General features: G+C 46.2%; 1 protein-coding gene across 1 annotated transcript in view; it reads left to right on the top strand.

Moving 5' to 3' along the window:
- The window catches only part of COL23A1 (collagen type XXIII alpha 1 chain), a 148809-nt gene that overhangs the window by 104059 nt on the left and 22742 nt on the right, over window positions 1-22008 (top strand). Inside the window, exons 3-5 of the mRNA XM_042881805.1 lie at window positions 2191-2235; window positions 8168-8175; window positions 11537-11563. Of these exons, the coding sequence (XP_042737739.1) occupies window positions 2191-2235; window positions 8168-8175; window positions 11537-11563 (80 nt within the window). The remainder of the gene's footprint in view (window positions 1-2190; window positions 2236-8167; window positions 8176-11536; window positions 11564-22008) is intronic.

Here is a 22008-nt window from a genome sequence, read left to right as displayed (position 1 = left end):
TGAGTGGGAGAGCCCTCCAAAACGGTATAAAGCTTAATCCCGTGTTAGAACACAGTGGGTTAGAGGCAATGGCATCTGGAGAAAGAATCTCTGAATGTACCTTGGTGCTTCTGGCTGAGATCACAGTATGGTGTGGCTTTGCTGGGCTGTGATGTTGGGCACTTTTTCATGCTGGCATTTAAAGCTCACCTTCATTTTGGTGAATACCAACTTACCTAATGTCCGACTGTGACATAGGCAGTAATTTGCTCATAAAGTTGAGGTGATAGCTGGTTATCCTCCTAAGTCTGACTATGTCCAAAGTGTTTTAACTTTGATGATAGGCAACACACGTGGTGCATTTTACATATTAGACCTGTTTTCCTGGTATTGATAGATTACAGAGTTAGTAGAGCAGCCCAATTGACATTGGGTAAATTAGTTCAAATGGGATTAATTTACAGCTGAGTCAGTGCAGTCTGTTTACCAGGAACCTTTAACCTTTTTGAGCATCTATTCCTTAGGTGCACCTATCAGCTCTTTCTCATGATGCTTCCTAATAGCAGTGCATTTCATGCTTTTCCTTTGTGTTACTACATCTGTCATCTCAGTGGAAAGCTCACGGTGTTGTCAGAAGTGGCATGCTGTGCTCTGGATTAGGGCTGTTTAGCTTGAACGTGACAAGTTGTTTAAAAGCAGACTGCTTTATGCTTCGGATCCATTCTCCTCTCCAAAACTGTCTCTCGTAAAAATGTAAATAAAGAACTCCCAGTGCTGATACAGAGGAGCTTGGTATGGTCAGAAGAAAGGCTCAGCGATTACCCAATTGACGCTAATGCAACATAAATCTTAATTATATTGAACAAGCATCAAACTGCGAGATCTTAGGAGATGGAGTCATTAGGTAACGGCTTACAGCTACCATTTATCTTCAAACAAATTCCCTGGCCTCCTTAATGCCCTTTGTAGTCTCCTGAAGGGGTCTGAAAGGAGGTGTTCTGTGTGCTCTGCCCAGTGCTCTGAAGTTGGCCCTGCAGGATGTGCTCTTCTGTCCCCTGTGCTGAGAGGAGGTCAGGATGATGCTCAGGCAGGCTGCACACCTGATGGCGCCCGCATCACAACGGGGCTGTGAGCTGCTGCCAGCGGTGCTGTGGATACGGCATTCTCTCATTCAGCCTCCACTGAAGTTCTCTCTCTTATCAGAGACTGTTTTGTAGTCAGATGTCCATTGGCAGCAGGATCCTAGCCCTGGTTTTCAAAATACGTTTTTCCTGCCTTTCCAAATCCACTTTTTTTAACTTTCTTTTTTTTTTTTTTTAAGATAAAGTCTGCAAATGGAATGGAAGGCAAATCTGTCTTTGTTCTCAGCTTTCATTTCTCTCAGTGGGTGCTGTACTCATAGTTCCAAGCTTTACTTATTATTACAGATCTCCTTCTGGAAAGGAAAGGTCACAGAGAATATATTGCATGACGCAGAGGTGTGAAGGAGTAAGAAATCCCTTTACATTTAAAACAGGTTTATTTTTTTTAAAAGGCAATCTTTGCTTTCTCACAAGTTTCTCACATTTGCCATCCTGAGAGCCTGAGCTCCACACGTTCACCCTTCACCACCACACCTGCCTTTGGTTAGCTGCAAGCACCACTACCCGTATACCAGGTGCTTGCTTCAAAACTCAGCCTCTTCCTCCCAGGGCTCTGTGAGGACATCCCCTGCCCCCTGGGTGCTCACGGGGGGGGCTGCTGCTGTGGAGTTTTTTTCACCTTTTCATAATGATAGGGGAAAACAGAGAATTTCCATCAGCAGGCTGTTATGTGGGAACTCCTGACTCAGATTAGCAAGAAAAGGTTCCCATTCCTCACTTGGATCATTGCTGTCATGTGTGAAACTGCAGCAGCCACTTGTGTGGTGCATGGATTGCCCAGAACTGCAGCTGCACCACAGAGCACGAATCTGTATGTAGTTTCTACAACTTTCTTCTGAGTTTTTGGAGCCCAGATCTCTCTACCACATTTCACAATGGCTTCAAAAATTCCTTCCTACCTTGCCTAGGTGCATCTCTCTCCCCTTTTTCACTGTACCGATGTACTTTGTGCAGGAGGCTGGCAGCCTGTGTCTGTGGGAGGCGAAAAGAGGGGGGCAGGCGGTGCTTTGGGTGCATGGGGCAGAGCTCACAGTTTGCCCATCTCTAACCCTCAGCTCTCTTTCTACAGGCCCTCCAGGGAGGCGAGGGAAGCCCGGACGGCGTGGAGAGCCTGGTAAGCACTGCAGTCACCCCCTGGTACCGATGCTGTTATGAGTCTTGTGGGCTGGCTCCTGCTCAAGCCCAAGCCTGCCCGATGGGAACCTGTATCTTTGCTAAGTGTTTTGGTTCTGCATCTCTGTCGTTTTGCTGTCTGGTGGATTTTCTTTTGTGTTGTGAACTGGGAAAGCACTGATCTTGTGTCAGCAGGAGAGCAGGGCTGTTCATGTTCTGCTCTTAGGTTTGAATGTGGTTGGAAAGGGGAGAGATGTGGATTGTGTTGCTCTTTTAAGGAGAACGGTTGCACCTTGTTGAAGGAAAGTACCCAGAAAGGCATGTCAGAGACCAGCAGATGAAGTTTTGTACTCCTTATCTTTTAATAGCCGTTGAATCTGAGTGAATGAATGGGGACCAGGCAGGTTTTTTCTTATCCAGGAGGTTGCTCTCTGCTGCTGTTGACTACAGTAGATAAACCACTGCGTTTTCTAAAAGCATAACTTTATGGCCAGCCATTTCTAATGTTTTTTTTTTTTTCTTTGTTTTAACTATGGGGAGAGGGAATCAGGCTGCTAGTGCTGCGGGCCAGGAGCTGATCTCTGCGGAGGACAGGCAGGCATTTCCGTTCCTTTCATTGGTGCCATCTCACTGTGTGTTTCTGAGGCATCTTTGCTCACAAAGCATCAGGGATTCCTTGCAGCCAGGGCAGGGATACTGCTCTCATGGTGACAATGGCAGATCGCAGTCCATTTCACCAAAACCCATTTTCCCAGCGGTTGGGCTGTAGGAACGGCCACCAGCTAGCTTTGATTTTCATGTTTGTTTTTAAGCATCAGAGCACTCTTGAAAGCCCTTAAAGGATACAGCATTCAACCAAGGGCAGCTGGCAAGGACTGCCATGAATTTGGTACATTTATACACATATTCATGCAAGCATTTCCAAGGTGCTTCTAGCCCTTATCAAAATTTAGCAGCGCCAAATGTGAGTATGCCTTCATGTTTCATTTGTCGTCTTGCTTCAGATGACAGCTTCTGAAGGCTGCTCTGGTTATGCCACAGCACATCCACAAGTGCTCTGTGAGCAGATTGGTACAAGGGTGGAGTCCCTGAGTCCTGCTTTTCCCAGTGCCCTCAGGACAGTTGTGAGGATAACTCCTTGATGAACTCCAAGCAAATGTGGAAGGCAGAGTGATTTGTATCATCAACACTGCTGTTGGTTTGTGGTTTCTGAAGGTTTTAACATCATGTTGCAGCTGTCCATGCGTCCCATTGGAGAAGCAGAAAGCTGCTGGTGAATCAACACAGGACCAACAGGAAAGTTATAAGAAGTTATAACATATTAAAAAAAACCAATAGTTACTAATAACATGCATCTTTTCTCAACTTTTATGCAACTGAGAAGAAAATCAAGAGGAGTGGGGTGTTGGAGAAGGAAGAGCCACAGAGCACATGCTGGCAACGGGCCTTGGAGCTGATTTCCTCTGCAGCAGTAGGCTGGCAACAGCAAACACCTGTGTGCACCAACACACACACACACACACACACACACACACACACACACTCAGTGGGGCAAAGCAGTTAAATCTGTGTAATGCAGGGCAGCCCCAAGGCCTGCTCTGCTCTGCTGCAGATAGAAACGTGGAGAGCAGACTTCCCTCCGTATGTTGCTTTTGGCCGAGCTGCCAGATGTTTGTTTTCATAGATAGCTTGAATATATATTTCTATATTTGAGAACCTGACCACACATAAACCAGGTTCTTGTTCCTTCGCTGCAGCTGATAAATGTGAATAAAACACTGTTTGCCTAGCATGGTAGCATCCATCCCCAGGGGCCAGATGTGGTTATGGTCTTACAGCCTGCAGACACTGTTGTCAAGCCAGGAGGTGCAGTGCTGGTTCCAGCCCTGCCAAAGGGAGAGCTTTTCCTGGCAGTTCTTAAAATGGTAACATTGAAAAAACCTTTCTGATTCATGTTGAAACTTTCAATCTGTATCTCTTATAAACAAGCAGAGAAACCTTGAAGAGATCATCCTGTCCCTTTTCAATCGCACTGTTCTGTTGATTTAAACCAAGACTCAATTTTGCTTTTTTCTTTGGCTCTGATGGATTCGGATCATAAAGAAAATTAACCTAACAGCTCTCCATTTCTCTAAGAATTCATCATCTTGAAAGCATGCTGAGAACTGCTGTGCCACAGGAAGGCGCTGTAAGAGATGAGCTTTAAACCAACTCTGAAAAAAAGTGAACCGTTTGGATTTTGAAACAGGGCAGATGTGTCACACGCTCTTCAAGAAGGGTGTAAAACATTGGGGTAAACCACTGGCAGTGGCTTGAGCATCGTGATCCCTTCACCTCCTCGCCGACCATAAATGTGAAGCTCAGATATTTGGGGAGCGATCCTGCGGCTGTCAGCCCTGCTAAACAAACTCAGAGTTATGGAGGCGAGCGGTGCTGTCTGACCCGCGGTATTTACGCGAGTGGCCATCTGGCCCTGGGAATCTCCACTGCAGCTCCCGCAGGGGACCGGCTGATGCCACAGGGCACGTGTGCATCTTGGAGCAGCACAACGTGGTCCTGGCTGTCTTTGTTCTGCTACAGCACAGCCCCAGATCCACGGAATGGGGCTGATTGCTGTATGCCAGCTGCTGCTTGTCCATTGGAAATAAAGCATGGCATGGAAGGCCTTTGTGCATCTGTCCTCAGGAAGTGTTGGTGCATGAAAAGAAAGATGCATTTTAATTAATGCAACCTTATGTGCAGTTTGCAGCCTTCTACAAGAAAAATGTGGAAGACTTTGAACCTTTTGCTGCTGTGGTTATTCTGGACAGCAAGCCTGCACATCTGAGATACAGTTTTCTTCCCATGCTAAACTCACCTTCAGTGATGTCTTCATGTGAAGTAAGAGCTGGATCTTATTCTGACAGCAGTAGCGTGGCTGCTTTGGGCACAGGAATTGCCCATGTGGGTACGCCTGGAGAGGGGCTGTTATTTGACAAAGTGCTATTTCATTGAGAAGCGTGGGTAAAAGCTGCTGTCTCTGGCTGCAAGTTTTGTTTACAGGAATTTTGTGCTTCAAAAACACTTCTAGGGAAAAGGTTTTGAAATTCTGAAATGAGATAAAACAGCCTTCACCCCCACCCTCCCTTGTTTCCAAATTTACATTTCACTGCAGTTGTTTCTTTAGCTTGAACTTCTACCAAAGTTTTGGTTCAAAGTTTTGTTGTTTTTTTTTTTTTTAATATTTTGTTACATCCCTTCTGTTTACAGAAACATCCCAGTTTGGAATAGGGAAGAATCTAAGGCTCTTTTTAATGAAGAGTAAAGCAATTTCTGCACGGAGAAGCATTCTTCCTCTCTCAGCCCTACACATACTTACAGCCCATGTTTTACCCATTAAGGCACTTCCAAGCCCCTTGGCCCTGCATGTGCACACATACAGCCCTACGTGTGCAGTTATTCAAGCCGTGTATGCGTGAATCATGCAGAGCTTGGGTTTTATTTGGGAATCTTCAGTGCTCCCTGTGTTTTACCATCATCAGTTTGTGCACAGTCCATTGTAGGTGAGGACTGTGTTGGTATCTACTGAGCTTTAGGAGAAGCAACATCAGTCCTACTTATTTATGCTCCAGGACATCTTCCCACTGTAGCTTTTATCCCCGGTTTGGTTTCCCTGCTGTCATGGCAGGAAGGACTCCATGATAAATGATTAAACAGGAATAGTTGCTTATCCCCAAGTTCCCAAGCCGCAAAAATATGCGGAAGCAATTGTCTGTGACCTGTCACTTCCGTTATGTCTGTGTGCTGCCACGGATGAGACCGTGCTGGGTCTTAGACTGACATGAATGTTATTTCGTATACCCAGTCAGGAAATTTGGGTCACTTACCTGTAATGGGCTTGTCCACCCCCCTCGAGTGCAACTGTTGAGCTTCCTAAGGAATCTCATGGTGTATCTGAGTATCTCCATGCCCTTGCAGACTCAGATACCAGCTGGTCCCTCACCCATCACAGTGATGTTTGCAGCCGATCGCAGAAACCGATGGTAGACAAATTCCGTGCACACGCGGGTTATTCTGTCTTCCTCCTTCTGAAGTGAGCTCCCAAGTTAATCTGTTATCCTGTTTGAAAGTCACAAAGTCTGTTTCCAGCTCTTTGTTCGTTACAAGAATTTCCAGTTCGTTCTTCAACATGCCTACATCTCGAGGGTGGCTGGGGAGGAGGCAGCCCCTCGCCACAGGCTGAGCTCCTGCTTATTGCTGCCTTGCAGGATACTTGACTTGCTTCTATAGGAGACAAGGATCTTGTGGCCAGGCTTTTAAAGAACATGATCCATAAGCCAGAGCATCATGCTGTTCTGAGGGAGGAAAGATTGGTTCTATAGGTTTAAATGTATGCCTTAATGAATATTTATTGGCCAGAAGTGCCAATAAACTCCATGGGTGTCAGTTGTGAGCATTCTATGTGGCACAGAGAGGAGACCCCTAGCTTTGATTCTGGTAGCTGAGAAGAACCTTTAAAGAGCACTTCCCTTTACATGTGGGGAGAAAACAGTAGCTGGAAAAGGCAATGGATCCCAAGGAGATTATAATTGGTAGGTGATTGAAATCCCATATTAAAATAATTTCCTGGCTGATTCTGATTCAAGACTTAGATTCTACTTTTCTACATGAGCCTTTTGTGGGTAAGTTGGTATATGAGTTAATAAATCAGGTTTACGATTCTCAGTTCATACATTGGCTTAGATCCACTGACTTCTGTGTACAGAAGAAACTAAACCAACACTAATAGCCTGAGTGAATTTTAGCACTAAGAAAAATTGAATTCTAGGTGGGGGTAAGACTTGGAGCTGGCACTTGGCAGTGGCTGTGTGTGGGACTGGCCACGTTCAGCTGACAAGCACAGGTTAATGGGCTGAGTTTTGGCAGCAGGCACTTTGGTCTCAGCCCTTATTCTTCAGCTTTTGGGGGTTTTGTTATTAAACTTTTCAACATAAGATTTTTTAAACAAACTTTAAAAACCTCGAAGATGCGTTAGCTTGAAATATGCTTCTCATTGTATTTCACAGAATAATACACAATGAGGAAAGCTAATTATTTTTTTTTTCTATGTTTTAATTTTTCCCACATTATTTTTTTTTTCTTTTTTAATTGTGATTTGTTTCTGGTTTGGATCAGCCAGGAAATGGAGCATGAAGGAGCCCAAACCAGCAAGCTTTGGGACGCCTCGCAAGTGGAAGTGAACATGGATTGCATTAGAGCAGGGGCTCAGGGTTCACCTCCGGGTAGCACCAACCAGGGCAAATGCTGGGAAATCAGCAGAAATCAGCAGGGCACGTGGCAGAGACCCTGCCCTGCAGGGGAGCACCGTTCTCTGTGATTATTTATTACTGTTTATTAACTACCGTTAAACACAGCTTCAGCCAGTGATACTGGTATCCAAAACCTATTGTAGATTTGTGGGATCGCTGCATCCCTCTGGCCTTGAGGGCAGCCATATCGCTGTGCTGCTACTGTGGCAAAGATGACTTCTGAAATTTCTTCTCCAGTTTCTCTTCCATAGTCATGTGGAGCTCCATGGTGAAGATACCCTTCTTATTTTGGAGCTCCAGCTGTGCTGAGGGGCTCTGCTGGCCATGCTCCATGGTTGCATGGGATGCCCAGGCAGTGAATGTGGGTGATGCCTTGTGCTGTACTTGGGGTCTTGTGCAGAGAGAGAGGATGGAGTCACACTGGGAACAAAGGTGTAAAAAATGTGATTTTACACCCGCCATGAATGCTGGCAGGGCAACAACATGTGTGACATGGAAGAACGAGGGCAGCATCAAGTTTATCTTGGAAGTCATCGTGCTGGAATTGAACTGAGAAGTAATGTAACTCTGATTTTTTTTTTTTTAGGTTATGCTTCATCTTCGTGATTAAGTGACTTTTTTCTTTGTTTTTCTTTTGTTTTCCAGGACCTGCAGTAAGTATCGTGGATTTTACTGTTGGATCGACAAAGTTAAGGCTCTCTCCTTCCCCCTCCCCTTCCTTTCTGTGTCATTGCAAAAGCACAGCATTTTTTGGTAGAGGTGTGTCTGGAAGGAAAATTGGTACCAGATGCTGCTGTATTTTTTTCACAATTGTAGACAAATGGTGTGGGGGGAGTTCTAAAACGTTTAACTTGCTGCCCTCGGGGACTTCCAGTAATTTTAAACCCAGCAAATATTCAGAAGGAAGAAAAAAAAGAAAGATTTCCCTTTAGAGTTTCTTTACTCAGCTTCTACTGAGCCCGAAGAGCGCTATACTAATATTTTAATGTTTTGGTGGGATTTTTAGTTCCAAAGCTCTGCCTTGCTTTTCTTATCTGTTGTGTTTCCATCACTTAACATGGGTTTGGTAGCCTTGCAACGGGGACTGGAGGGAAAGATGCAGCTTGCTTGCTTCTCTTTGAAGTCCTGGGGAGAATAATGAGCATTCCTCCCAGTGCAACCAGAAAATTTATGGGGAATTTGTTGTTTGAAGGGGTAATAGTTGAAAATGTGTCAACTCCTCTTTCCAAATGTTAGACGTGCCTTTCGCTGTGCCACCGCCACTTTCAAATCTGAGGTTACCCTGCTGCTTTTGGAGCAAGAAAAGAACATTCCATTGGGCCCTCCTCGCTGCCGAGGGGTTTTTAAAAAGGATTTATGGGTGTTAGGTGCTTCTGTTTTCGTTCTTTCTTCCCCCAGTGCAGGAGGAGAGGCATAGGCTGTTGGCAGCCATGTGTTTCCCTGTCCATGGTTGCATTAACAGAGACGTTTCTCCATATTGCTCTCATCTCACAGGGCCTCACAGGGTTGGAAAGGGGTCATTTCAGGGAAAATAGCTTGGCTAGCAATTCTTGGGCTAATTAATTTCTAGTTCTGTCCATCTACCTGAAGGCCAAAAGGTGACAAGGAGTTGCACGTGGAGCGTGGGAGCTGTCGCAGCGCTGTGGCTTTGGTTCTCCTGGGATGGACAACGCTGCTGATGGCTTTGGTTAATGGCATTCAGCCGTTGGAAATTTCACTTCTATTTCAAGTTTGTTTTTTAGCCCGAAGAGGGGATTGGGTAAAGTTATTATTGGGCCACGTTTCGAAGGAGCAAATTAGGAAAATTTAAGGCTTAATGGCTTTGACTTGACTGTCCTTAGAGGAGATCTGAACACATTGACTCTAAGTGTTGTGCCAAACATTAGCCATAAATCCCAGATACTGGCTGGCTCGAGAAAGGCAAACAAATGAATTTTCCTTGTCAGTTTGTGTTCAGAAGTTTAGTCTGACCATGAAATCATTTTCCTGTAAATATTCTGTAATTGAAAACCACAACACGGCCTCTCTGCCCACACCACAAAAACGATGGGTTTTGGAGATGTTTATGATGGTGTGAAAGGGGATCTTCCATCTGAAGGGATCGGCAGAGCCCTGCGTGGATGCACAGTGCTCAGGGTGCTGGAGCTGAACTCCACTGATATGTCTGTAAGGGACTTTTTCTCTTAATCCAAGTACTTTGGCTTTTAAAGGGGTTGATTTAACCATTTCTGCACCTGCCATCAGCCCACACGCAGCCAGCCGCGTTGCGCTGCCTCACGTGTGCTGCATGGCGCGCCGTTCAGCAGAGGCAACATATGGAGCACTCTGAGTTTTGCTTTGTTTCTCCTTGGTTTCATTTCCTGGTTCCCACGGCACTACTGAAGTGCAGGCGGAGCGCAGGGGCGATGGAACACAAACAAGGCGTTTTTCTCTCCCTTTGCCCTTCCAGAGACGACTCCTGGTTTAGTTCATTTCAAAAATAATAATCTTGCGATTTTTAGCTCAAGTAGCATTTTTTCAGAGATCTCTTTAAACGTTGTAATAAAAGTCCTAGAACCCACAGAACCACAATATTATTTTATTTCAGCAGTACTGCATTTAGTTCTATTGGTTTCTTCTGTTTCTTGATTTTGGCCATAAGGAATCGATTACGTCTTACATGTACAGCATCGCACTGCTGAGGCTGTATCCTCAGTTCTGTTGTTCCCTAGTAGCAGTTGTTCTGGCATTTCATTTTTTGGCTGTCATAAGCTAGTTGTGTGTACAAAATTATTAGAATTTGTGGTGCAGGATTTGTGGCTGTTGGATGATTGATTGTCCTGTCTTGTGAGTGAGGGGGATTCTGCTCTGCTGTGCTGTAAAACCTCTGTTTCAGAGGGTATTAAAATCACATGCTGGGTAGGAAATTTCTGCCATTGAAGGATAGACTTGCCACATGCATAATTAAACATTTATAGTCTCAGATATTAGCAGACACTTTATGTATTAGCATGCTGACTGGGGAGCTCACCAGCAAGCGAGTTTACAAGTGTTTCCTATTTGTGTGTGTGCTCCAGTGCCATACATCTCTATAAAGACCTCACTGTATGCTTTATCCCAAGGCTGCAATTTGTTAAATAGGTGGTTGTGGAAGCCAGTGTTGTTTCTGGATGAACCAAGAGTGCTGCAGGAGGCGTTTGGAGCTGCAGGAGCACTTAGCAAGAAGTGAAAACCATTGTAATGGATAGGAATGGGCTGCCAGAGCTGCTCGTGCTGTAGGAAACGTGTGGAGATCACTGCATATCTGAGGCATGCTGACATAATCTATGTTTATAGTAGCATATGACACTGCTGTAGCAGACACATGCCTTACTGCCTGCCTGTGTACCAGCTAATGCTTAACAGCTCCTTCCTGGGAATCTTCCTGGTGTCTGGCTTACAGCAGTCCCTCACTGTGCCACTGGCTCAACTGGAGCTGTAAATGCCTTTGAGAAAGCAGAAAGGGTGAAGTCCTCTGGTTGAGTTGGGGTTTTCTCTGCTGATCCTACAGGTATTGTTAATGACTTAAGGTCTTTCCCCATAGCATCCACTGCTTTCCACTTCACTGCAAACAGAAGCGAGGTGTAGAGGTGAGCTGGGGGAATCTCAACCTCAAAGAGAGTAATGGATTTGGAAGGGGAAACCTGCACAGGATCAGGTGCCAGGGTAGTTCAGTGCTCAGCAATCACCAACAAAACCTCTTTCTGGTTTTGGGATGGGGCTATGGGTGCATGGCTGGGACTCTATTGTGTGCTTCACGGGCAGCAGGGATGGGAGCAAGCTGGCCAAGCCTTTGGTAAGTAGCTTAAGTGAGGCATGAGGTCAAACTCTGGGAAAAATTGGCTGTAGGCATGACGTTCTTGGGGAAGAAAATTGCTCCGAGAGTTTTCTATGGAGGAGTTTGGTCCTAGGGCCAGTGGGGGAGCTGACAGCCCCTGCCCTGCCTGCTGCTATGAGCATTGACTGACCTGATATCTCGCTTGTTCCCCACCACAGGGGCAGTCAGGACGCGATGGTTACCCGGTAACTCCGCTATTCCTTTTGTTTTAATTCTCTTTTAATCTGCACCCTGTCATTCTTTCTGTCTTTACCATGACACTTGATTTTCTTTGCGTGTCTTGATCTTTTTTTTTGTTTTTTTTTTTTCCTTTTTTCTGCACTCTTTGTCACTGAAGGCCTTTAGAGAGATTTGGCCCGAAATCTCAGGAGCCTTTGCAGTGTTCTCTGTTGTTTACAGAGCAAAAGGCTTGAAGTCTTTCATGGTATTACAGAACACTCTTGTGGTATTTGTTATTGCACTCCTGCCTGTTTGCTTTTTTCTCAAGAAGGCTGCTAAGAAAACTTGCTCCTTGTTACTGCCACCTCATGCCCTGTCCTGATTCCCCTGAGCAGCTGTTAAATGAAACCAACATCTGTTGGATTTTGTGCGTGTGATGGATGGAGAGCTTGAGGAAGGAGGGCTGGAAGGAAAACAAAGCTGATTTCAGTTTCCATTTTCCCCTCATGGAGGAAGACAGGAACCTTTCTCCAGCAGGCCCAGAGGAGGAGAGGTACATGCAGGTGTGTTAATTTTGCAGAATGAGCAGGAGGACTTTGCAGTAGGCTGGGGCACCATTGCTTCGGATGGCTCCATCTTCCCCTGGCAGCCATGTTGGAGGCTTGTCATGTCTGTGGGGCCTCACAGAGCAAGGAGGGCACAGAAACACATGAGTGGTGGTTCCGAGCTGAGCTCGAGATGGGAGACTTTGCTCTAGTTGACCTATGCAATTGTAGTTTTACGGTGGCTTCCTGCTCTTGCAGGATGTGGCTAACCACTGATGAACAAGCAGTACCCTTGGCTGTGGGCAGGTTTGTCCTCATCTTTATGCTGGTGATATTCTAGCAAAGCGTGTGCCTGCAGTTAGTCGTGGAGTCGTGAACATCAGAAATGCTGAGATGAAATAGCAGATTTTCCCTAGCACAGAGCATGCCCCCCAGCCTGCCTGGCAGCCAGCCCCAGCCTTGTGTTGACTCCAGGTCCCAGTGAGGGATTCTGCTGCTGCCCCAGGGCTGGCAGCCACCTCCAGCTCTGCTACTACATTTGCACTGGGAGAACAGCATTATATCCCTGGAAGGTATTTGCTCCTGTCTCCTTGCTCCCTGGGACCTCTGTTGCTGCGCTACCGGTTTTATTATGGGCCTTGCAAAATGATGAGCCGAACCCAGTGAACAGTGAATTGCTGGCCTGTGGCTATGCTAAGTAGCTTTATCTAATAAGGAGGTGATAATAATTGTATTTTCAAGGTGTATATGTGAAGGACAAAACAGCATAAATCAGAATTGAGAGTAATTCAGTAGAAGCATGTGGAGAGACTTTATTACATCCAGGTGCTTGGGCAAACTGATGTAATTATTTAGTTTCCTTCTGGCTGATGAAATGAAATCTGAGCAGGTAAAATTTGAAGGTATACGTAGGCCTCGTCTGGCTGTGGTTGCACCTGTACAACAGTGCAGGGCTGGTGGTGGAGGTGAACTGTGTCACAGTGGAGGGTGCACAGGGCTCAATGGATGTCCTTGTTGGGAGAGCACCATGCTGGGGGCACTGCTGGGGATGGGGCTGGTGGGGAGGGCTGGGCTCTGGCATGGCCAGAGATGGCTCTAACGTAGGAAACCTCAGTTGAGCCTTGAGCCTAGTGAGTAGATGCTTTCATAGAATCATGTGGGGATATTGTGCCATCATCTTGGCACCTTCTGATCATTTCTGAAAGTTTTTTTCCCCTCTCCCATGCTTTCTGCAGTTCCTTAACAAAATTGCTTGGAACTTTGGCTACAGGCAAGTGCAGAAGTAGTGGTGAGTGGAAATTAAATAGTGTTTGGCACCAGAGATGGATGTGGTAACACTTTCACCTCTTGGATAACAGTTCTTTGATTTTATTTGCAAGTTGCTAGCATTTGAGCAAGGTGCTGAGTGCAAAAGGGAGAGCAGATAGCCTCTCAGGAGGGCTTGAGCCAGTCTGTCATCCCAGCTGGGCTTTGAGACTCTTGTTTAACAGTTAAGCATGTGCCAACAACAACGTGTGTTACCCTAAGTCCCTTCTGGTTTTGAGTGTTGGAATTAAATGAAGTGGAAATAGAGCACGAGCTCTCTGCGGTCACAGGCTCAAAGTTCAGTAGCTCAAGTTGTTTCTTCTGGTGAGCTGGGACACATTAGCTAGGCACAATCCTGGACAGGAAAAGCCTTCAACGTGCATTAGTGCAGCTGCGTGGTGTGGGCTGCATGGAGGGCATGGGAGCAGAGCAACTTCCAGGGCCATTTTATGTCTCTGGCTGTGATGCTCAGCTCCTATTTCACTGTGCCAACAGTTGCCCTGCTCAGGAATATGCCCAGCACGATGGGGCCAGCACTGGGGCTTCAGCTGCACCCACTTTGAGTGCGCACAATTGGGTGCTGAGCTCTCCCTGCTGCTCTGGAGGGTGTTGCAGAGCATGGCTGTGGGCAGGACAGCCACTCCTGCTGATTTGCCTGCATTGTTTCGCTCCGGCGCTCCCCTCACCAGCTGTTCTGAAGAGATGCCAGCAGCTTTGTATCAGATTGATGAGGACAATTTGGATGACACTTTTGGTGTTTGCCGAGAGTGCCCACCCCAAACTTGCGTACAGACCCAGAATCGATTTTGGGTTTTTCCACAGCTGTACTGGAGCAGAGGAGAAGCAGATGTGCACTGCCCCCACGCTCTGCTCTGTGCCTGAGCAGGGACCTGTGCTTATCTCACCGTAGGGTCGGTGCGTTGGCACTGGGGGTCATTCATCCTTGTAAAGCCAAGAAGGGAACAGAGGGGTGGGCTTTGCACAGGGGTGCATCTGGCTGCCTATGATAGTGATGTAGACTGCTGTGTTTGGGAAACAGAGATATGAAATGAAGACCTGATGGATAGTCTGCTTCCAGTACAGCTCTTCCAAGTGACCTTCTGATGCAGGCAGATCTTCCCATCATGAGATTGTTTAATAGAATCAGATAATCTATGGATGAGAGAAGTGATGGCTGGGAGGTGCCTTCAGCAGCCTGTGCTCATCCCATCCTCCTGCCCCATGTGGGGATGGTTTTCTCCTTGCCTTCAAACCACTCAGCTCTCCTCCTACACAATATTTCTCCTCTTTCCCAGTGAGATGTCATATTTACTGTTCACCAGAAACCATTTCCTTCCCTCTTCCCATCCATCAGAGAGCCTTCTGGAGCCCAACTCTGCTGAAGAGTTTCATCTGCCTCTGCTAACTCGTTCCTCCCCAAAGTTGGTCTCCACAACACCACCTAAACGTGACATCCCCAATGGAGAGTTGTCACTTCAAGTGGGAAGAAACCAAAGGAATTAAGTTGATTAATGAGGTGAATTACTTTATGTGCGTGTCTTCATTAATAAAAAGCAGAGCAGGGAATAGGCTTTGCAGAAGAAGTGTGATAGGAAACAGAGTTGTCTCTTACTTTATACGTTTTCCTTGGAATACTGGCATCTATTTTTAGTTGATCAGAGTGTTACTCATTTGTTTCTTCCAGCGTATAGTGTTTGCCTTTGAATTTTGTAAATCATTAATGCGTGTTGCCTGAAAGAGCTTTGGCATTGCTCTGCCCATCTCTTGCAGTGATGGCAGCTCATCAGGGTTGTGGGGGTGGAGAGGGATTCCAGTTCTGCCTGCTGAGAAATCACGCACCTTCTTGCTCAAAGTAATTCACTATCCAGTGATACCATCCTTGTCTGCTGACTGATAACTACGCCAACAAGATGAGTAAACAGAGTTCTGGTAAAGGACAGTGAGTTGTTGGTTGTTTTTAATTACATGCTTTGCAACAGGGGGCTTTTGAACCCTCACTGCATCCTGGCACTTTGTGCTGGGTGAACTTTGAGATTAACACAGACTTTGCTCTACGCAGATGCACCTTGCAGGGAGTAACTGCTAAGTCAAAACTGAGATATTCTTGCACAGGATATTCTCATCTTGGGTTAAGTTGCAGTTGGAGCTAAATGGCTCAGCATCTTCTGAAATGCTTTTTGGGGAGCTCTGCATAGTGAGCTAAACGCTCAACTGTAGTGCTTGGAGCCAGAAATGAACTTGTAAGGATGACAACCTCTGGTCTTAATTAATTTTCAAGGCAAAAAGTGAAGCCAAATGTTATTTCTGAGCTGATGTCTGGGAGCAGGGCTGGGGGAGCGCTTGCAGAAGGGAAGCTGGCTCCGTATCTCCCAGGACCGCAGCATGGCAATGCTTTGGTGGCAGCCCTAGACCTTGGCTTCAACTAGCTGAGTTTGGGGTTTCCTCCAGCGAGCAATTAGGAGTTTCAATTAATGTAAATAACTCAGCAGGGGAAAGTCCATGTAAGCTGTTTGTGTGCAACCCATAAACGTGCTTTGAACACAGGCGAGAAATGAGGAACACGTGCCAAAGCCAACTGCTTGTGGCAGTTCCTCCATTCTGTCGTGGTCCCTTCGAGTTTACCAAAAAGCTCCAGAGCGTGGATTTAGCCAAGTGTGTTTGGGAACAGCAGTTTAACACTTCAGGAAGACTGCCAGGGGTGGGAGACCATGCTACGTGGTCAGATCCCATGGGTGTAGGAACGAGTGTGTGGATCTCATACTTTTCTTGTGTTGTTTTTTGTTTTGTTTTGTTTTTACAATAGGCAGATGATTTCCAGACCCAGAGTGGTAGCTTGTGCACAGACGTGGAGCTCCTGTATGTTCCATGGGTGTTTGGGGTAATTGTGAATGCCCGTATAAAATAACATCATATTTAATGTCTGGCATTGCTAGATATCTCCTAGAACAGTGTTGTGTAATTGGTGTCCATCTCCAAAATGAAGGTTGCCATCAACAAGTTGACTTTTTTGTTTCCTTGGCTAGGTTCATCAAGTTCATAACTGTTGAACTGTAGTCAATTGCAGGCTTCAGTCCTATGTTTGTTCTCACGGGCCTCTTTATTCATAAATATTCAAACTTCAGGGGTATCTCCTGTGAATTAAGTCATTTGCACACATAATTCTCCCAGTAAGACTCCAAAAGACAGAAGTAACAAAAAATTCATTTTACAAGGCAAATTTTGTAGTTTGAGTTTCTTCATTCTAATATCAGTTTTGTGGCCAATACACGTACTGCCTAGAGGGGGTAACTTTAAGCCAGGAAAGCAGATCCAGTCCATTCTCCTGTTGTGTCCATTTACTGTCTCTGTCTGTGGAGACAATGACTTTGTAAAGAACATCTCTTCAGGGCAGCAGTTTGTTTTTCTTTGGATTTAGAGGTAGTTCCTGCACAGGGAAAAATAAAAAGTTGCCTCATCGCATCCAGCAGGGGAATGGCAGATGAATTTGGTTGTCTTCTGGGCTTCCCATTCCTCTTCCAGTACTTCTGGCCAAGCAAAGGCGCCAACAACAACTGTGAGGAGAATTTTGCTGCTTGTATGCAGAGGAAAAGTGAGGAAAACGAAGGAATATGCTCTTTGGCCCAATAGGGGAGGCAGTTCCAATGGAGCCATAGAGCTGGAATTGCAGTAGCAGGTCAAGGATATAAAGATACTGTGAGGTTGAAGTGTTTGCTTGGAATTCTCCAACACAATTGCTTACCAACATCAAAATTTTATTCCCACCACAGAGGCTGTCTCCTTTCTTAGCTGGATGCTAAACACAAATTGTCCAGAACCCAACTGGGCACCAAATGCTTACAAGGAGGAGTTGCACAGCACACATGGAACCCATTTCAACCTCAGAAATTTGAGGGAAGTCAGGGGACTTTCTTCCATAAAAAGCACTTTGTTGTTCTGGAAGCAAACTGGTGCCATGTGATGCACAGATGAGCTCTCGCTCCTGACCTGGTGCTCAGCAGCAGATGACACAATCTCGTGCAATTGTACAAGAGTGTGGAGGAGCAGGAACTGGCCCACGCATCAGGGCAGGCAACTTTAGGGCTTCTCTGCTTCCCTGTGTGCTGGAAGGAGTGGGTGAACCCATGTCTCTCTTGGGACATTTCTTTGTGATTCGTCTAAGCAGGTTCAGGAGTTGAGGCGATATCTGGTGCTGCGCCTGTGCAGTGATTTGTTTCCATCCCTTTGCGCTGCTTAACATCAAATTTACTTCCAGGCATCTTTGGAAAGATGCCTAGCGAAGCAATGAGGGAGTCCTGTGAGGAGATGGAAGGAGACTTGTGCTGGAGTTCTATCTTAAAGGCAGATACTGAAGGGGAAAAGGTCTCTTACCTCTATAATGAACCCCTGATGAACATTGTTGGTGCATCTGGGAAGGGAGCTGGGAGCAAAGTGCTGCAGTGAGCCTGCGCTGGTGGTGCCCAGAAGGAACTGAACGATGAGTAGGGTCCAGTACTGCTCCAAAAGACCCTCGGAAGAGTGCCAGGGCTGCTTTTTTTTTTTTCCTCCTTCCTGTTTTATTTTGTATTTTTGAAGGATTTCAGGAACCCTTGTAAGCACTGATATCCGCACTGGGATCCCCTTGCAGAGGACGTTGGGTGGCGGGCAGCTTGCATGGCACAGCCCAGCCTGCGGAGTGGCAGCTCTCCTGCAGAGCCCCACGCTCTGGTTTGCATTATGGGTGAAGCTCTTAGCACATTGCTGCTCATTTCTGCTTTGTTTCTGTCAAAGAATGGACGTAAGGCTGCCCAGCAATATGAGGATTTTTAAAAAAAATTTTTAAATAGAACACAATTTTTTTTTTGGTTGGTTAACACACGCCTGGCCCTTATCAGGCTGCTGCTCTGCATCCTCTGTCTGAGCCCTCTACTGGGGATTTGCTGCCTTCAGCTGTGGCTGCAAGGATGTAGTTCCATCTGAAGCACGTTATTAGCAAAGGTTGTTAATTAGCATACCAACAGATCTCATAGAAGGAACGGCCAAAAGGGATCTGTCTGGACTCAGCCATCACCTGCAGAGGTGTTGTAGGTAACCCTTCCCATGGGTTCCTCACGTGTATGTAAGTGCTGCTGCTTGGAAGGGCCAGTGATTCCTGGAGCGGTGGTGGTGGTGGATGGAGCAGAAAGAGGCTCAGCAGCACTCAGTGATCCCAGGCCCTTGGTGATAGTGCTAAAATACTGCTGTGCCCTTTTGTTCTGACAATTTTCTCCTTCTCAAATGTAAGATTTTACTATTCTTCTAAACCACAGAGACAGAGATTGAAGGCAGTCCTTTGAATCCATGAAAATTTGACTGCAGGGTTCCTTCCGACCTCCATGCTAATTTTTAGCAGAGCAGGAAACATTAAAAATAACCACGAGAGAAGATTTCCCAACTCGGAAGGGTTGGCCTTTTAGTAATCTCTGGCTTTGTTTTCACTCGATATTTTGCCCCTAACATTCCTGCAGTATTGCTGAAGCAAATCCATCCCCAACAGCATCAGTGATGGAGGAGGAAGGCAGGAGGTCAGCCTGGCTGGCACCCAGCCTCCCCCTGAGCGGGGTAAGGGATGTGCAGGGGAAATGTTCATTATTTAATCCATGAGTGTTTGCTTTTGGGATCAGAGCTTGTAAGCTTGACGTGTTTTCTAATTGTTCCTAAGCCTTTGGTGGCTCTCAGCATTGAGTGAATCAGCTGTCACTGCAAAAGTGAGGTATTTTGGTGCTGTGTCTTGACCCTCCTGAGCTTCTACTGTGAAACAAACACCAAAAATATCATGTTCTTTAAAACTGTGATAGGGCACTAAAGCTGAAATGTGTGACCAAATCAAGGCAGACAGTGAGAGCGCATGAAGCAGTAGCAAACTGCACTTATGCTCTGGCATCTCACCTGGCACAGGTCTGTGCTCTCAGCTAGCACATAAATCATGTCTTTGTGTGATGGGTGTTACTGTCTGGGAGTGCAACTGCAGTACCTCTCACCTCTGCTCCTGCTGACCCATCTCCTCGCCTCCCATGCTCCAGCGTGGCTCTGGCCAGATGTTGCAGATGTGTTTTCTTTATCAATCTGACAGGAACATTTCCTCCTTTCCCTTCAAATGTTGGTGATGTCCTGCAGAGCTATGCTGACCTAGTGCTGAATGCAGGTGGTCCTTACTGGTGTGTGATCAGAAAATGAGATCTGAGTTACTTACCAGCAATCAGTGGCTCCAGTGTTCACTCAGTGGCTGTGCTGGTGCCCAGCTGGGACCACACCAGTGCTGGCTTGCTCAAATTGCTTGGAATTGATGGGTTTTGTCCCACTTTGTCACTGCACTGATGGTTTTGGTCAGATCCTCGTTTGAAGAAAAGCTGATGACATTTTTTCTCTACTCAGTCTCAAAGCATCAGGCTTGTTGTAGACAAAATGGTTCATCGTCTCTCAACTTTGTGAGTGTTGAATTATGTAAAGTGTTTTCACTGTGTGATTAGGAGCAGAAGGCTTGTAGTAGAGCATGGGCAAGGACAGGAGTGAAACTTATCCCTGGCAAAAATCGCAGCACAACTCTGCAAGCTTCCTATTGCTTTGGCTCTGTTGTGGGGTGTACGGAACGCTCGCCCTTCTTTTAAGCTCTTTGTTGGTTGTTGAAGTGTGGTTTTTGTCCCCTCCAAAATGAAAGCTTCTCTAGAGTTGGTTTTTGATTGGAGAACAGGGAGTTGTTTTTCTGTTCCTTAGTTATCAACTAAACTAAACATTGCTTCATCTTTAATTAAAATGACATGGACCAGAATTCAAGGAAGGGAGAATCATGATCTCAACACTTGGGCGCTTCTGAATGTTGCAGGCTCTCCACGGAGCACACCCACACCTCCAGTGTGGTCTCTTCCTTTACCCCAGAAGCTCCATGACTGCTCGGGGCCTTCTGCCATGGGCTGCTGGCTGGGCAGGTTGGGCTCAGCCCATCAGACCTCAGCCTGAACTGATGAGCGTTTACGAGCCTAACTTACGGCGTTGTCCGCTCAGCGGAGCGGCTGGCCCAGAGCCCCTTTGAAAGCCCAATGGATATTGTTTCTCTTGAGCATTAAATGCTTTCCCTCAAACAAACATTCTTTGAATAGGCTATTGTTTTTCCTTCTGGATGTCCCTTTGTGGACTGATACAAGAATAGCTAGAAGCTGATGAATTGCTATTATAAATTTATTTTATTTTTTAAATCCGTGGGACTTCTGTTTTGTTGAGAACTTGGATGTGCTGTGAGTTCCCTGCTCAGGTCCCATGTTTTTCCTCTGGAGGTCCCCCGTAGCTGCATTGGGAGATTCAGGTCAAACAGCTCCAGCAATTGTAGCTTCAGGAGGGAAATTTGGCAGACCTGACACCTTTCCCAATCACTCTGATGTGAAGAAAGTATGCTGAACTAAAGTGCAGAGTGATATCTGTCAGGGAAGGAGTAGTTTGGCTGTGGTACACAAGCCCGTATCAGTGGACGCTGCTAAGTTCGCTCGTATCTTTCATCAACACTTTTGTGTATTGACATTTATATGCTGGTAGTTCGTCATAAATAACATACAGTACGTAGATAATCAGGGTTTGGTAGCTTCCAAAAACTCAGGTGTGCAGGGATGCCTGTTGTTTTCAGGTGAATATCCTGGGCACTGCTCCCCCACCCCTCTGGGTTTGTCTCTCATCCAACAGAGCCATGCAGACCTGGGGTTTAACACTCCAAGCCTGGCAGTACTGCTACTGCAGGCTGATTTATTCCTTACTGACAGCTGGAGCTGGGAGACGGGCACATTATTTTTAATGCAGACTTTAGTTCTCTTACAAATATCTCTTTTTTTTTTTCTTCTGTTTTTTTTTTTTTCTTTTTAATCTCCATTTCAGCATCATAGATTTAAACTAAACTCAGAAAAAGTTCACCCTAAACAGTTCCCTAATACAGAAAACTTTGACTCTTTATTGTTGTGTTATGCAACCATCTAGAGGGTGTGTGCTTCAGTAGGTCCTCTAGGCTGCAAAGCCAAAGATGCTGTGGGGACATCTGGCACAGCCCTGGGTTCTGCCTGGAGCCCTTGTCAGCCTGGGCTGGGGGGGTCTGTGGTGCAAGAAGGAGCCTGAGCACTTTGTGGACTTGCAGCCATCGTGTCTTATTTCTTTGGGAAACATTTCCAGGCTGAGTTGTCTATGTGAGGAGAGGCTTTAAGAGCCTAGGCTGCAGGTAGAGGAGAGGGAAAATGCAGTTCTCCTTGGATTTACTGTTAAATGTAAATAGCTGCACACATTGATCAACCACACGCTCCTGCAGCAGTGCTAGGAAAGGGAGAGCTGGGGTAGCCCAGAGCTTGGTCCTGCAAATACAGCTGTATTTCTGGTGGAGTGCTGCTGCTGATGGGACAAGCACATAAGATCTGTGGGATGGATGTACCCTTCCTTCCTCACCAGTGAGACACCTGGCCCCATCCATGAGGCTTCCCACTGTGATCTGGGGGGGATGGGTGCTCCCCACAGAGTACAGCAGAGCTTTAGCACGTCCTTTGGACAAAGCAGAACACCGCATCCTGCTCCAAGCCTGTGGTGAATCACTCCTGGGACCCCATCAGTTTAACCAGAGCAGTTCTTAGTCCTTAAAA

This window comes from Lagopus leucura, unplaced genomic scaffold, assembly GCF_019238085.1.
Source record: "Lagopus leucura isolate 7727_CA_CO unplaced genomic scaffold, USGS_WTPT01 Super-Scaffold_100030, whole genome shotgun sequence".
Classification (NCBI taxonomy): domain Eukaryota; kingdom Metazoa; phylum Chordata; class Aves; order Galliformes; family Phasianidae; genus Lagopus; species Lagopus leucura.
Note: the sequence above shows the minus strand (reverse complement) of the source record. Positions and strands in the feature narration are given on the sequence as shown.